The sequence below is a fragment of the Camelus dromedarius genome, chromosome 29, assembly GCF_036321535.1.
Source record: "Camelus dromedarius isolate mCamDro1 chromosome 29, mCamDro1.pat, whole genome shotgun sequence".
Taxonomy (NCBI): domain Eukaryota; kingdom Metazoa; phylum Chordata; class Mammalia; order Artiodactyla; family Camelidae; genus Camelus; species Camelus dromedarius.
Window position 1 is genome coordinate 6,806,138 of NC_087464.1, and position 14,187 is coordinate 6,820,324.

General features: G+C 33.4%; 1 protein-coding gene across 6 annotated transcripts in view; it reads right to left on the minus strand.

Moving 5' to 3' along the window:
* MEF2A (myocyte enhancer factor 2A) overlaps positions 1-14,187 on the minus strand; it is a 124,268-nt gene that overhangs the window by 34,215 nt on the left and 75,866 nt on the right. For 3 of the 6 annotated variants that reach the window (XM_031440477.2, XM_031440479.2, XM_064480531.1), the window contains exons 5-7: positions 3,620-3,757; positions 1,271-1,490; positions 484-543 (exon numbers count right to left, since the gene is read on the minus strand). In XM_031440477.2, the coding sequence (XP_031296337.1) occupies positions 484-543; positions 1,271-1,490; positions 3,620-3,757 (418 nt within the window). Of the gene's footprint in view, positions 1-483; positions 544-1,270; positions 1,491-3,619; positions 3,758-3,822; positions 3,955-14,187 lie in introns of all 6 variants that reach the window. The other 3 variants (XM_010985329.3, XM_031440480.2, XM_064480532.1) reach the window with 2 other exon arrangements.

The window sequence follows — 14,187 nt, forward strand, 5'->3', positions numbered from 1 at the left end:
AGAGACAAACTTCTCAGTTCTTTCTGTGTCTCTAGAATTGGTCCACCATTTCTTTGTACTGCAATCTCTCTGAAAACATTTCATGCAATTGTAAGATATATCAGTCTGCTAACAATTTAACATTGGTAAGGGCAAGTAACACAGAAAGCTTGAAATTGCCCTCATGTAAAAATTATATTAAGGCAATTTAATTTTTAGAAAAGAACAATATCTGCTATGAAGGAAACAATGTTTACTGAATGAATGAGTAACTGAACTTAAGGCCAAGGTATGAGGAATACAACATGGATATGAAAAAATGTTAAGCATCAATGAAAGTACCCTCAAAAGGAAATTAAATAAATACACAAAGGGACATGTCTACTCTAGCCATATATCCCATTTTTCCTCTTCATTGGTATAAACCCTTGTTTGAAGGACAATATTCCTTTTATCTCAGACAGGTTGGATGCCTACAAAGTGAACCAGCAGGAATTCACTCACCCACTGGGCTACTTCCAGCTCCATTTGGCACTGTGAGGTCTGAAGTGCTCAACATCCCACCTAACATCATAGAGAGAAGAGAGGGGACAAGGAATGAATGTGAATTGGCTTTCCTTGTCTGAATGACAATGAACTGAAAAGAGGTAACCCTCACTCCATCCCTAAAAAACATAAAAATAAAAACCAGCCCAGTCTGAACTTGGTGTTAATGTGTCATATACACACAGGCACTCACCTATCAAGCTCTGGACATGCCCGTCTTCTTGTGTATCAATTCCAAATAGTACATATTGATTAGAATGGGGGCAGTGCTAATGGAATGCTATAAAATCTAGGACTTAGGGAGAGGAGACACTGCATTACACAGAATAATGCAGTAAATGTACTGCAAACTTCTGCTGAATTAATGAATGAATCAGGCAGGCAGAGTCGCGTAAAAAACATTCTAGCTCCATTCAAGTGAGTCTATTTCTCCATATTTTTTACATGAATGGCTCACACTCAACCTTAAATCTTTGCTTGTGATATCCTCTCTCAGTAGGCTTTCTCTTGGTAAGGAAAACTTAGAGATGGCAGGTCCTCTGTGATGTTCCTCTATGCCTGATTCAATGCCAGAGCCACAGATTTTCAAAAAAAATACTTTAAAATGGAGGCAGTTATGTAGTAGTGACTCTTGATCATCAAAGCAATAAAATTAAGAGTAGCAGAGTAAGAAACTGTTTATGTTAGCAATTAGTCCTTTCATCCTTTTTGTTAAAGAACGGGCAGGATAAGTATCACTACGTACCTGCACTGCCAGTGCTTGGTGGTCTCTGAGGGGCTCCGGGGGATACATTTCTGTGCAGCGTGGCTTGAGGTGGGGAGAGCATGCTTGAATCTGCCAATGTTGAGCTGGCTGCCAAAGAGGGGGACACGAGTGAACTCCCTGGGTTAGTGTAGGACAAAGCATTAGGGCTGGTCACAGGGACTGTGACAGACATTGAGAAGTTCTGAGGCGGCAAACCAGGCTGTAAATAAAGAACAAGGAAGAGAAAACTGTTAGTTTCATTTTCATCTGTATTAATTTAATAACTTACAAACTTTATTTTGATAAGGTAACTTAAGGTACTAAAAGTAGAGGATAGGGATAGGTTCTTACTAAATCAATTTGCCGGTTTAAACTATTTTCTTTAAAATTATATTTAAACATAAGAATGTTTAACATGAACATATTCAATTTCATTTTTTATATATTAATACATATATACTAGTATAATATATATATTGTATATTTCAAATATTCAGAGAGATCAAAATTAGAGGTCAGAACCTGATGTTAAAGTTTTGTTGTGGAATTGAGACATTACAAAATATATCACTGCTATTAAGCAAGCTTAAATTAACATTTTAATGCAAACTAGTTTAGTAACATTACATTTCTATTGGGAGATTCCAAATACAACAAAAGGGAAAAAGTGTGTACACATATTATAAACTTCATACATCAAATCTGGAACATTATAAACAAGCCCTGGTCTGATTTAACTAACATTCTTAATGGACAAAACTAAAAAAAAAGAAAACAAAAATCAAGTTATATACATAGCATAATGCAATCTCAATGTAATAAAAATGCAAAAAATAATCTAAATAATAAAATTAACTACTGACAAGCTATCTTTAAATTGCTTAAATATTAAATTACAAATATTATAAATGCTATCTTCTTTTCCTCCAAAATATTCCATACTCCCTTTAAAATAGTATTTTCTATTTTCCTCTTGCATTTCCTCTTTAGACCACTTACAATATACTCGTTAACCATGATACATAACAATCCTCTTTATAATTTAAAGTGAGAGAAAAAAAATTCCTCTCCTTACATTTTAAAATAGTGATTTGCAAAGTAAGGTAGCATTGCTAATTCAAAGTTGGAGGAATATAAGTAACTTATGTACTCTATTCAACAGTTTATTTCAGGTTGAAAATTATAATTCATTAAAAGGCATAAAACAATAGACATATGATAAACTTTCAAAAGTAAAGCGATTTTATTTATAAATGTTTTTGCAGCTTAACACTAACTGCAAGATCACCGAGATCCATGTGAGGTCAGAAGGGATTTTATTTTCTTTTGTTTGCTGTTGTTTTGTTTTTTAAGAATGGTATTAGCACAAAAATACCTCCTTAAATCTGTTTTTCATGAGATTCTTATTTATAGCATAAGGCAACTTTCAAGAAAAAAAATCCGTGATGCATACTTTAACGCACAGTTGTAAGAGAGTTAACTCTGACAACGAAGCAAGTATCAATCAGCATTGGAACCGATTTGTTCCATAAAGCCTACAAATCACACAGAGCTAGAAAAATCAGATCCAGAACAACTGTCCTAAGTAGTTCTTCTCTGAAGAACTATCAAAGCAGCAGGAACTCAAAGAAGTACTGTTTCACTACTATTAGATGGATGAGCATGGAAAAATTTTAAACCAACTATTTGTTTTGCAACCAGTTTAAGAACATTGCTTCCTTAAATTAAAATCGAGCCAAGGCTCTCTTCCTCAATACCTACAGTGTAAGAAAATGACTTTGCAGGTATTGTCGAAAAGTTGTTTTGGGACATTTACAGAAAGCCAAATAGTAAGCGACTATTACAGCAACTATACAAAATAATTAAAAATAATTTTGAAACACCAAATTTTGTAATAAATCCAGTCACTTTATAGTCTCAAGATCTACTTAAGTACATGTAGTATTTTTAAAGGTCATAAGAGGGAGAGCAAAAGTCTCACGTGCACCCTATACTTAACATGGAAATTTAAAGCTGGAAGGGACCTAAAAACTATGTGAGCCAACTCACTCACTTTACAGATAAAGAAATTGGAATCCAGGATGTTTAGGTGCCCTATTCAAAGGTATAGTAAAAAGCTGAGTCAGGATTAGGATGCTTTCTCTTCACTACTAAGTTTAAGACACTGAAGATGTACTACCATAAGATCTCCAAAATTTTATTCTGAAGTTCTATAAAACCAAAAGAAATTAATAAACTACTTCCCCCCTTTTGCTTACTGTTGCCATCACCCACTGGGAAAATAAACAAGATGCATGGTCAATCTCTTCATGCATAAGATAAAAACACAAACCATTCTTTAGTACTCACTGCGATTTTATGATTCCGCATCATATTATCAAATTCCTCATTAATTTTTTTATATTTTTCTTCTGTATGTGGCGTTAGCACATAGGAAGTATCAGGGTCTGGGCTGTCGCACCCTCTGTGTTCCTTCTTGTTCAGAGCCTAAATAATGAAGTTAACAAAAAGGATCAACAAATAAAAAGTAGAGGTAAAGTAAAAGTACTTACAGGGCCTCGTTTGAAAATAAAATCACTATCTTCATTTAGTTTGCTGAATCTGTCCTCCGAGAGTGGACTGTGCTCAAAGTAATCGTCAGCATCAGGGCTCTCACAACCATTAAGGCCTTTCTTTCTTAAAGTCTGAAATACAATTGGAAAATTCACACACAAATGATACTAACTTGCCATGATTTTTTTTGTAAAATTTATTAAGAGAGCACAGACTGAATGAACTGGGTTATAAAAGAGCCACTGAAATGGTTTTAAATGATCACAAACATACTCTAATTCTTCAAATACAGTAAACCTTAGATATAAGCAAAATCATGATCCCATTATACATGAAGAGAAAAGGAATATTCACAGATTTGTATTCTTCCTTTCCATACTTCCTAGAGAATACTAAATAACTCACTGTTCTGACAGTTACAATTCAAATCTGGTTACAGCCTGATCCAACACACCTGTTAGGGCCAATGAGTATAAGAACTGAAATACAAATGTATCAAAATGATGCTTTGGGAAGTTACCATAGTACCTTTATAAAATGAATATTTCAGCAATTTCATCTACTGACATTCCTTTCTTCCTGAGAGTTCAACTTATTCATAAGAATAGGCACAACACCCCAATAATTTCATTCCTAATTTGTTCTTAAGAACTATCATTTTCATACATAACTCTGAAGTAGAAAAATTCAAATACCTATTTATATATGACAGAAAGGACTCTTTCCTATGCAGAATGTACATATTGTTAGAGACTTCACATATCTTTAAAATCTGTATTAAAAACTACATCAGCATAATCTTTTCCACACTTTGCTAACTCTTTCTAGAGAGCTCCCTCATGGATTGATCTGATCCACTGAATTGACTTTGTGGAGAATTTTGAGTGTCATCAAAGTATCCCTGACATCACACTGACTCTTTTTTTCTTATTCTGGGATAGAAATATAGTGAATGGTTGGTTTTATGATTTTTAATTTTTTAAATTAAAATCATCACAAAAGGACTTGTCTAGCATTTAAAAGCATAAAATTTAAAACCTAGGGCTTAACAATCTATGGAATATTAATTCATTTCCAGAATGTCTAAATTTTAAAAAATGCTGATGGATCTTATTTTAAAGTAGAATTTTTAGGTTTCAACAACTTAGCTAGCTGTGAGACTTGCTGATTTTCCAGGCAACTACAGAGAAGCTTTAGGAAGTTAAATTTTTTCAAGTAAGCCTACCTGTCAGAGCTTGTTTAGTTAAGAAATGTTTGCACAATAGACTAGTACTAGATGTGTGCATTTACAAGTGATTATTTATATTAGATTTAAGGAATATTTTTAAATAATTCATAATAACAGATCTCAGTGTCCTTTAAAACATCATTTATAATAATTATGAATGCTTATTTTACTCATTTCCTCTTGAGAGAAGCAAAAGGTAAACACACAATACATTAAGGTTTGAGATTTTTTTCCTTAATTTCTCTGAAGTTCTTTAAAATTTCACTTTACTCTATTTGATTTTTTCCTTGCACGTTTAAAGACATAAGAAATCATTGGTATAGATATGTTAGCCTCTCGATTACTTGGCATGTGCTACGAATCCCACACACAATGCCTGAAACCCCCACAACATAATCACTAACCATGAGCACACAGCAAACACTATACCTACTTCCCCAACACTGGCTCCATGGCTCTGAGTTCTATGAGTCTAACTAATCACACAGACTTTTATATGTACTCAGCCATGAAAGGTCCTGTTGTTTAGAACTGAAGGATGGAGACATGTACCCTCCCCCATCCATGGTGGCAGCAAGGTCTGCTTGCCAACTCTGCATCTTGCTATCAGCAGTGAAGACATTAACACTCAGAATACTGGAACACAATGAACTTTTATAACCTACGCAGCTCTAGATACAGAACAAAAACAGTAGGTGCCTACACACAGATTTTATCATAAAGTTGATTTATTCTAGCCTGAAATCTCTAGGTATTTTCCCCTCATATTTATATATTCTAAGACTAGGTAATTCATAGTCTTGCTCTTCCACTAACAGCAATCACCAAGTATGTCCCTTTGAACTTTTAAAAATTGCACAAGAGAAGAATATGGCTTTAGTTTAATAATCACAAAACTTTTTTATTCTACAATGGTAGGGTTAACCCTATTTGTACTCATGAGGAAGAACGGTGCTCTCGTATCTCTGGCTCTGCAAACCCTCACTTTAGATGGGGTTCCTGTCACTGTGAGAGAATTTAGGAGGCTGTATCAGCCCTGCAGATAACAAGTTAATGTGCCTCTGCAGGATATCCAACTTGTGTCTTCTTATCACCACAACATGGAGGGTTGTTGTGAGCACCCAACTACCATAAAAAGACTTTTTCTGTCTTCTTTATCATTACCACATAGCATAATAGTAAAAGTTCCTCCTCTGTCACTGGTACTAACAAGTGGAATGCTGTAATCTATTAACAAGGCCAAGCGAGGCATATAAGAAACAGGCTAGCTTCAGTTTTCTCACGTGCTTCAAGTTAGCCACAATAAACACTTGCTCAGTGAAGAAAACACTGTCTGAAAGGTCTCTCTGAGTGAGGAATCTGCTTTTAAGTGGGAAAAAATTCAAGAGTATTGGCACTGTGTGCTTACTCTATGGCTATTACTGATGATTATACTGTCCCATTCCGAAGTAAATAGGACTTTAAAAGTACTTTATTCTTACACATGTGACTGACAGTTTTTCAGTGCCATTACGGCAAACTTAAGGGGAAAACTCAATTGTGCCAAAATAGTTTCACATTTCAGTGGCATATACCATTGAAGTTAATTTATCCCAGTTGCTTTTCTTAAATAATTGTATTCTGAAACACACATTATAAATTGCTAAAGGGATCTGTTGTGATCAACAACTGAGGTATTAATCAACTTAAGCCGACCTGATACAACCTGTTCTATGTCCAGTGTTAGTCAGTGTTCCAAACACATTTAAAGATTCTCGCTAGCAAGATTATGTACATGAAATCATAAAATTAATGCACCAAATTTTCATCAGTCCATATCTATAGAAGACAGAAAATTTATTTCTGGAGAGTCAGTTAAACATCTTTGAAGAACAAATACTTCTACTTGTCACAATAAAGTTAAATTCTATTACGATTTTAATGGCTTTTCTTTTTGTGATCTTGAGCCAATTCAGTCAAGGTACTTTCTGCATACTGTCATTTATGGTACAAAATATAGGTTTTAAACAATGGATGCCCTTCGCTAACATTTACCTTCAACACAATGTAAAGACAAAATGTGAAAGATTTTTCAATGAATCAAAAAGTAACTGCTAACTGTCTTTAATGGAAACTATGCATTGATTAGGACACATCCTTCCAGGCCATCTGATTCTATGTGGTTTGTGCCTGTCTTCAAGCTATTTCACAACTTTGTAGATATAGAAGTTAATCTGTAGAAAACTGATAGTAAAGCAAATAATTAGTGTTTACAGACACGCAAATAGATTCTGTCTGGTGGAGATTCAACTGACTTCTTTCCTCACTGTGGAAGATGTTAGTTTTTGCATCTATGAAGCAAATTAATTTTGCCTTTTTGATGGGCTTATGGATTGTCTAATCTTTGGACTTACCCATTAACCAGCTGCAACATTTTTTTGGTTTCCGCAGTAATTAGTAAGTTAAAACCTTTGACTTATGTTCATTTTAAATCTGTCTGAGAGTCATGATTTTACTTTTTTCGAAAAAAATTGTTTAACAGTTGTTAAGAATGACACTACCCTTGACTCATGATTCATAAGGATCTAAACTCAGGGGGAAAGATTTCCTGGTAACACCTGTTAGGATTTAGTATTAGATTGATTATTGGTTTTTAAAAGAAAAAAGCAATGTGCTGTTATTTAAAATTTTTGAAAATATTTGATAATCTGATTAATGATCTGTATTAATTTATTATGGTTCAAGATTTGGAGATACTATGTACTATATATAAAATTAATAGACAAGTTTCTTCTCCATAGCACAGGGAACTATATACTCAATACCTTGTAGTAACATATAATGAAAAAGAATATGAAAACAAACAAAAATTACGGAAGTACAATCAGAGGAGGATTATGACCCTTCAGTACTCTTCTTCAAGAAATTAGGAGAAAATCCTTAATTCTTGTGACAATTCATAAATGGAATATTATTCATATCAGAGTATTAAGAGTGTAACATCTAAAACTGCAAACCCCATATTCTTAAAACAGAGTTCCTCTCCATCTGAAGTTAATGAGTTCTAAAGTAAAAATCAAGCTATTGAGGAAAGAGTGGTTAGTGCTTTACCTGAAAGCATTTCCAGGGAAAAAGGATTCCTACATCACATCTAAGCTTTCTCAACCGGAAATGCCCAAATTAAACTTATAAGAGAAGGTTTTGTTTTTGTTTTTTGGCATTAATTAAATCAGTTTTACCCAAATAAAGAGTAACTTAAAGCCTTCTACCTACTAATTAAAAGACTTCATTGGTAGGAAGGCTCATAAGTTTAAAATTTTCACACCAACTTAAGGAGAAACAGTGAAAAACTGAAATTAGGAGGTATCCTGGCTAGAACCTCCACTGCGGTTATATCCATCTTTATAACTTTGACGAGGCTATTTTACTAATCTGTAGAGATAAATGTTAGTTTAAAACTATCAGAAAACTGATAGTTAACTGCAAATAATTCCTATTCATAGAAGTTGTTTCCTGTGGAATGTCACTGATTATCACCTTGTGAATAGTGACCAATTTTGCTTGCATTTATAAATTCATTTTAGCATTCTTTAACTATTGCTGTTATTAAATAAAATCTTTGATACATGTTCGTTTTAAGGAGGCAAGAACAATGATGTCTGGTCTTTTTTTCTAAGTATATCCAGGTTTTCCTTTACACAATAAACTTAAAAAACAAACATATTTCAAAATAAATTAAAAATTAGAGGCAACTAATTTTAAATAGATTTCTTCTAGCTTATATTCTCTCATCAGCACAAAATAACGTATTTAAAATTTAAGACATTTATTCTCCATGGAAATTATATATACACATATATGTATATATAAAATATATTATGTACAAATACATGTACAAAATCTTTGGTATTTGTTTATGAAGGAATTTAATATTCAGGATATTTTTATTATAAATATATTTAAATAAATATTTAAACTATGTGGAGTCTGAAATAAGAACTGGTAAAAATCCCAAGGGACTGGCATAAGACATGCTACTAATTTTTAGATTCAGGAGTCTATACTGCCTGAGTGTTTACCAGAGCCCATGTCAGACAAGACTGCATTTTTAACTACTGCCAACCAAGAATTGAAATATTCTTTAATATAACTCAATTTTACAATAATTGTCAAATTCTATTTCAAATATAATCACAGCACTTAGAAGTGAAACTGTGGAATTAAAAGTAGTCAAAAGGTGTATATGCATAGTTTTAAAATGTACAATGAGCTCATCAACTAAACCAACCCTCAACATTACCGCCCACCATACATCTCCTTTCTGTGAAGCAGTGAGGCAGCAGATGCTCCACAAATACAGGCTGAGTGGATAATCTGCAGCTGGAGAATAAGGTGTAAGTGAATACTTGTAACATAAAGGAATAATATATCTTAAGTTTCTTGGGAACTGGGGGAAAAGGACCAGTTTTAATACTTCTAATTCTTCCTAGACACTTTGAAAGCACATAAAAACATTTAGTTTTTTTTAAAACTGTGAAACATACATAAGGAAAAAGACATCGAAATTTACGTAAAATTCAAGAATTATAAAGGGAACAACAATAATTCTAATCAGGTCAAAAAAAAAAAAAAAGAACAAACAAAAAACAAAAAGGCCAGAACCAGAATCCTACATATTTCCCTCAATCACACAACTCTCCCCTCCCTCCTCTATAGGTAATACCATCCTAACTCTGTGATGAGAAGTTTCTGTATTTTCTTTGTGTGTGTGTATGTGTTTGTGTGTGTGTGTGTGTGTGTGTGTGTGTGTTGTGTATCTCACTAAAAATATAATTTAGCTTTGCTCATGTGTTACTTTGGCCTCCTTCATTATAACTTATTTTTATAGTATCACTGTATACGGTTGCATATAGTTACGGTTTGTTCATTTTCACCAAATATTATATTGCATGAGAAAAAAGCTGCATATCCTTTCTACTGCAGATAGGTATTAGAGGTGCTTCAATCTTTTGGCTATTACGAAGATGGTGTTATGCACATTTTTGTAGACACAGTTTACTGCATAGCTGCACACATTTCTCTAGGGTAGTCTTAGAAGCAGAATTTAGTATCCAGTTATACTAGATGATGCAAAACTGTTTTTTAAAAAGTAGTCGTATTAACGTACATTTCTACCTACGAGGATTTAATTTGCATTCCCTTGATTACTAAGAAAATGCAGCACATTTCATAACTATTGGCCATTTGGATTTTCTCTCTTTTGTGAGGTGCCAAGTGTTCTAGTATTCTGCCAATTTTCCTATTGAGTTGTTTGTCTTTTTTTTAATTGCTGTATAGTCATTCTTTTATTTGTAATCAACATAAGTCCTTTGCTAATTTTATGCACTGTAAAAATCTTTTCCCATTATGTTGCAGGCTTAACCCTTGTCTTTAGATGAAAACAGGTTCTTAATTTTAGTAAAGTCAAATTGCTCAATTTTTTCCCTTTGCAATTATCCTTTATAGTAGTAATATTTATGTCTTGTGTAAGAAATCCTCCCCTACCTCAAAATCATGAACATATTCTCCTGTATTATATCCTACAAGCTTTGTAATTTTGTCTTTCATATTTAGGACTATAATCTTCCTGGAGGTAGATTTTGTAAAAGATATGAATAGTCACCTTCTTAGATATATATCCAACTGTCCCAGGACCATTGCTTAAAGAGTTTCTTTCCCTCACTTTGATTTGAGATACCATATTATCTACATAGGTGCATGGAGCTTCTATTTCCGAGTTCTCTATTACTCCATTGACATGTTTGGAATTTGCTGTTTGTGCCATTGCCACAGCATCTTCATTACTACAGCTTTAAAATTAGTCTCAATGTATTGTAGTGCAAACCTTCTCACCTTGCTATTCTTCAGAGTGTCTTGTCTTCTTTTCCTCTGAAATTTCCTTATATATTTCAGAATCAGTTGCTGAATTCTTAAAAAAATAATTTCTTGGAATTTCAACTGGCATTTCCTAACTCTATAAAGATTATTTATGCAGGATTGATATATACAATATTGACAATTCCAGTCCATGATAAAAGGATACTTTGTTAGGTCAACCCTGCATTCCTAGGGTAAATCCAACTTAGTCATAATTTATTATCCCTTACATATACTGCTGGATTTAATTTCTGTATTAGTTAGCATAAGTGATGTTAGATGCTTTATGATGGATGCTCAATGATTTTGAAAGGTTATTTGAAGATTTCTGATGCCTACAATAAAGTGCCTTTCTTCAAAAAGGATATATACATTTGCTCCACCCAAGTAACTGGCACACTAGATTTTCTTAGACTTTTTGTGTTATCTGACTTTGGCCTGTGATTCTTCACAATGCTGGTACTTGCTTTAGAACACCTCACAGATAGGCTCTCTTTCTTACTTTTCTTCTCTTTGGCACAAAAAAACTCTCTTTGCAATCCTTTTAAGTAGGGAAAAGGCAGTGGGCTCCCCTCTGACTGAAGTCCCACCATATAATATGGAAGGCAATCTAACAGACTCAGAGACCTACAAGTAGTAACTGTCCCCTTGCCTCTGAATCACTAAAACTTCATGAAGCTTAGTTTTTCAACTGTTTTATTCAGATGGGCAAATGAGTCAGTGTAGCCAGAGTGCTAAACAATTCTTTACCTTTTAGGTTCCAATTTTTTCTTAGATTTTGGCCTGGCATATCCCTTAATAGCTCTCTGATGTTTAAAAAAAAAATTTCTGTACAATTCATCTAGCATTTTTAGTTGGCTTCAGTTAAAGGGTTGGTCCAGATAACCTGACTCAACATTACTGGGGGGAAAAAATTAACATTTTTAGGAAAAAATGAGCCAAGAATTTTCTAATGACATCCACAAAATTGTTTTTTTTTTTTTATTTTTTTGCTTCTTAAGTTAAATACAGTAAAGAATTCCACATTTTCCACAGAGTTCCACCATCAACTTCCCCCAAAAGTTAAACAGAGATACCATACAATCTAGCAAAGATTATAAACCTGTGAGATACCCAAGAGAAATGAAAATGTGCCATACAAAAACTTGTACACAAGTTTTATAGCAGCATTTTCACAACAGTCAAAAAGTAGAAACAACCCAATGTTCCTCTGTTGATAAATGGATAAGCAAATGTGGTATATCCACACAACGAAATACTATTTAGCCATGAAATGAAAAATGAATACATGCTATTATATGGATGAAATTTGAAAACATCTGCTAAATCAAAGAAACCAGATATAAAAGACCACATATTGTGTGTAACTCCAGTAGAGGCAAATCCATAGACACAAAGAAGTAGATTAGTGGTGGCCAGGATGTGGGGGAAGGGGGATTGGGAAATAATGCTAATGGGTACCAAGTTTCTTTTTGGACTGATGAAAATGCTTTGGAATTAGTGTTCATGGTTGCACAAACTTGTGAGTGTAATAAAAACCTCTGAATTGTATAATTTAAAATGGTGAATTTTATGGTGTGTAGATTATATCTCAATAAAAAGATGGAGAAAGTTAATCTCAAGTATGTCTAAAGTATCCACTGTGGTAGCCACTAGCTACACAAAGTTGCCTCACTGAGCATTCAATGTCACATAACAATAAAAGATATCTGAGGCAATGATCTATAAAGATATCAGGTAATATGAAAGCACTTTATGCAAGTTACTGAAAACTGTGGAAATGTTTACTATGATTGTGAATAATCATCACAATGGAATTTATACCTATTGAGTCCTATACCCAGGTACCAATGAACAGAACTAAGTAAAACAAAAGCCAATAGAGTCTATGAAAACAACTTTAATTATACCCCAAAAGAAACTGGAGAATACAACTTCCCCTCTCTGAATAATTTTCTTTTATATAGCAGTCATTTATTCAGATGAACATAGCTGATGAATGGTATCTTTAAAAAAGAAAAGAAAACAAAAGAAAAGAAAGAACTGTCTACGGTTAAACAATACAGTCTGCTCTACCATACTGTATTTTTGGAGGTAAATTAGCTCATATGAAACTGGTAAAGAGGGAATGATGTCAGTGTAATAAAGAAGTAACTTTGGTTCCCTGGTGATTTTTCCCTAGGAAAGGGGAGCCAGGAAAGAGGAAATAGCAGAAACAACTTTCAGCAGGAAAGGAAAGGCCTCCTGACAGCACGAGTATTTATTTCTCATACTTTGTATCAGTGCTTCACAGTATGGCAGCCACTAGCTAGCTTAAACTAAAAATTCAGTTCCTTACTTGCACTAATCATATTTCAAGTGCTCATCACCTACACTACTAATGGCTACCATACTGAACAGCATAGTAGAACATTTCCATCATCACAGAAAGTTCAATAGTGCTGCTTTCAATGATGCTATGTACAGATGTTAAGTTCTTCAGGCTGCCAATCTCAATATGAAGAAGCCAGAATCAACAAAATTGATGCCTGTGAAAACACAAAAACTGAAGCCCACTTCAACAGTCGAATCTCTACCAAACTGCTGTATTTTTTTGGTATGTAATATAAAAAATATCCCTGTTTTAAAGACTAGTTTCAGCCAGGTCTACTGTTGCTTGTGACCAGAAATAACGTAACTAATACAGAATAGTTTTAAAATGTTTTCACATACATTATCCTCAAGACCCACAAGGTTTAGACCTTTCATACTGCTTTCTCTTCTGATACTGAGCTTAGTACTGGTACCAGAAACTTTCAGTAAGTAACCAATTAATATGGCTAAGAAATGCTAATTATAATACTAATTATATCTGAAATATCAAATAATCAAATAAGATTTGAGAATTATAATACTTTTCAAACACCTAAATATCCACCTAAACCTTTACTTTTTAATTGTCCTTCAAAACATAACTGGTAGGTTTTTTACAACCCAAAGTAACAGAACAATTTTTAAAAACTTAATTCAACTATAAAAATGTGGAAAATAGCAATGAAAATATTTTGATTATATAATATTATGGGATAATCCTATATAAACACTGGTGGCATAAAAAAGCAAACTAAATTTGAAAATTCATGCACAAATACTAGTTGATATTTCTAAGGTCTTTTTGTAGAACATAATCATTTTTGAAGTTTTCAAGATAGATTCTAGAAATAACAACTCAAGCCCAAAAATTACCACAAAATACTAACTA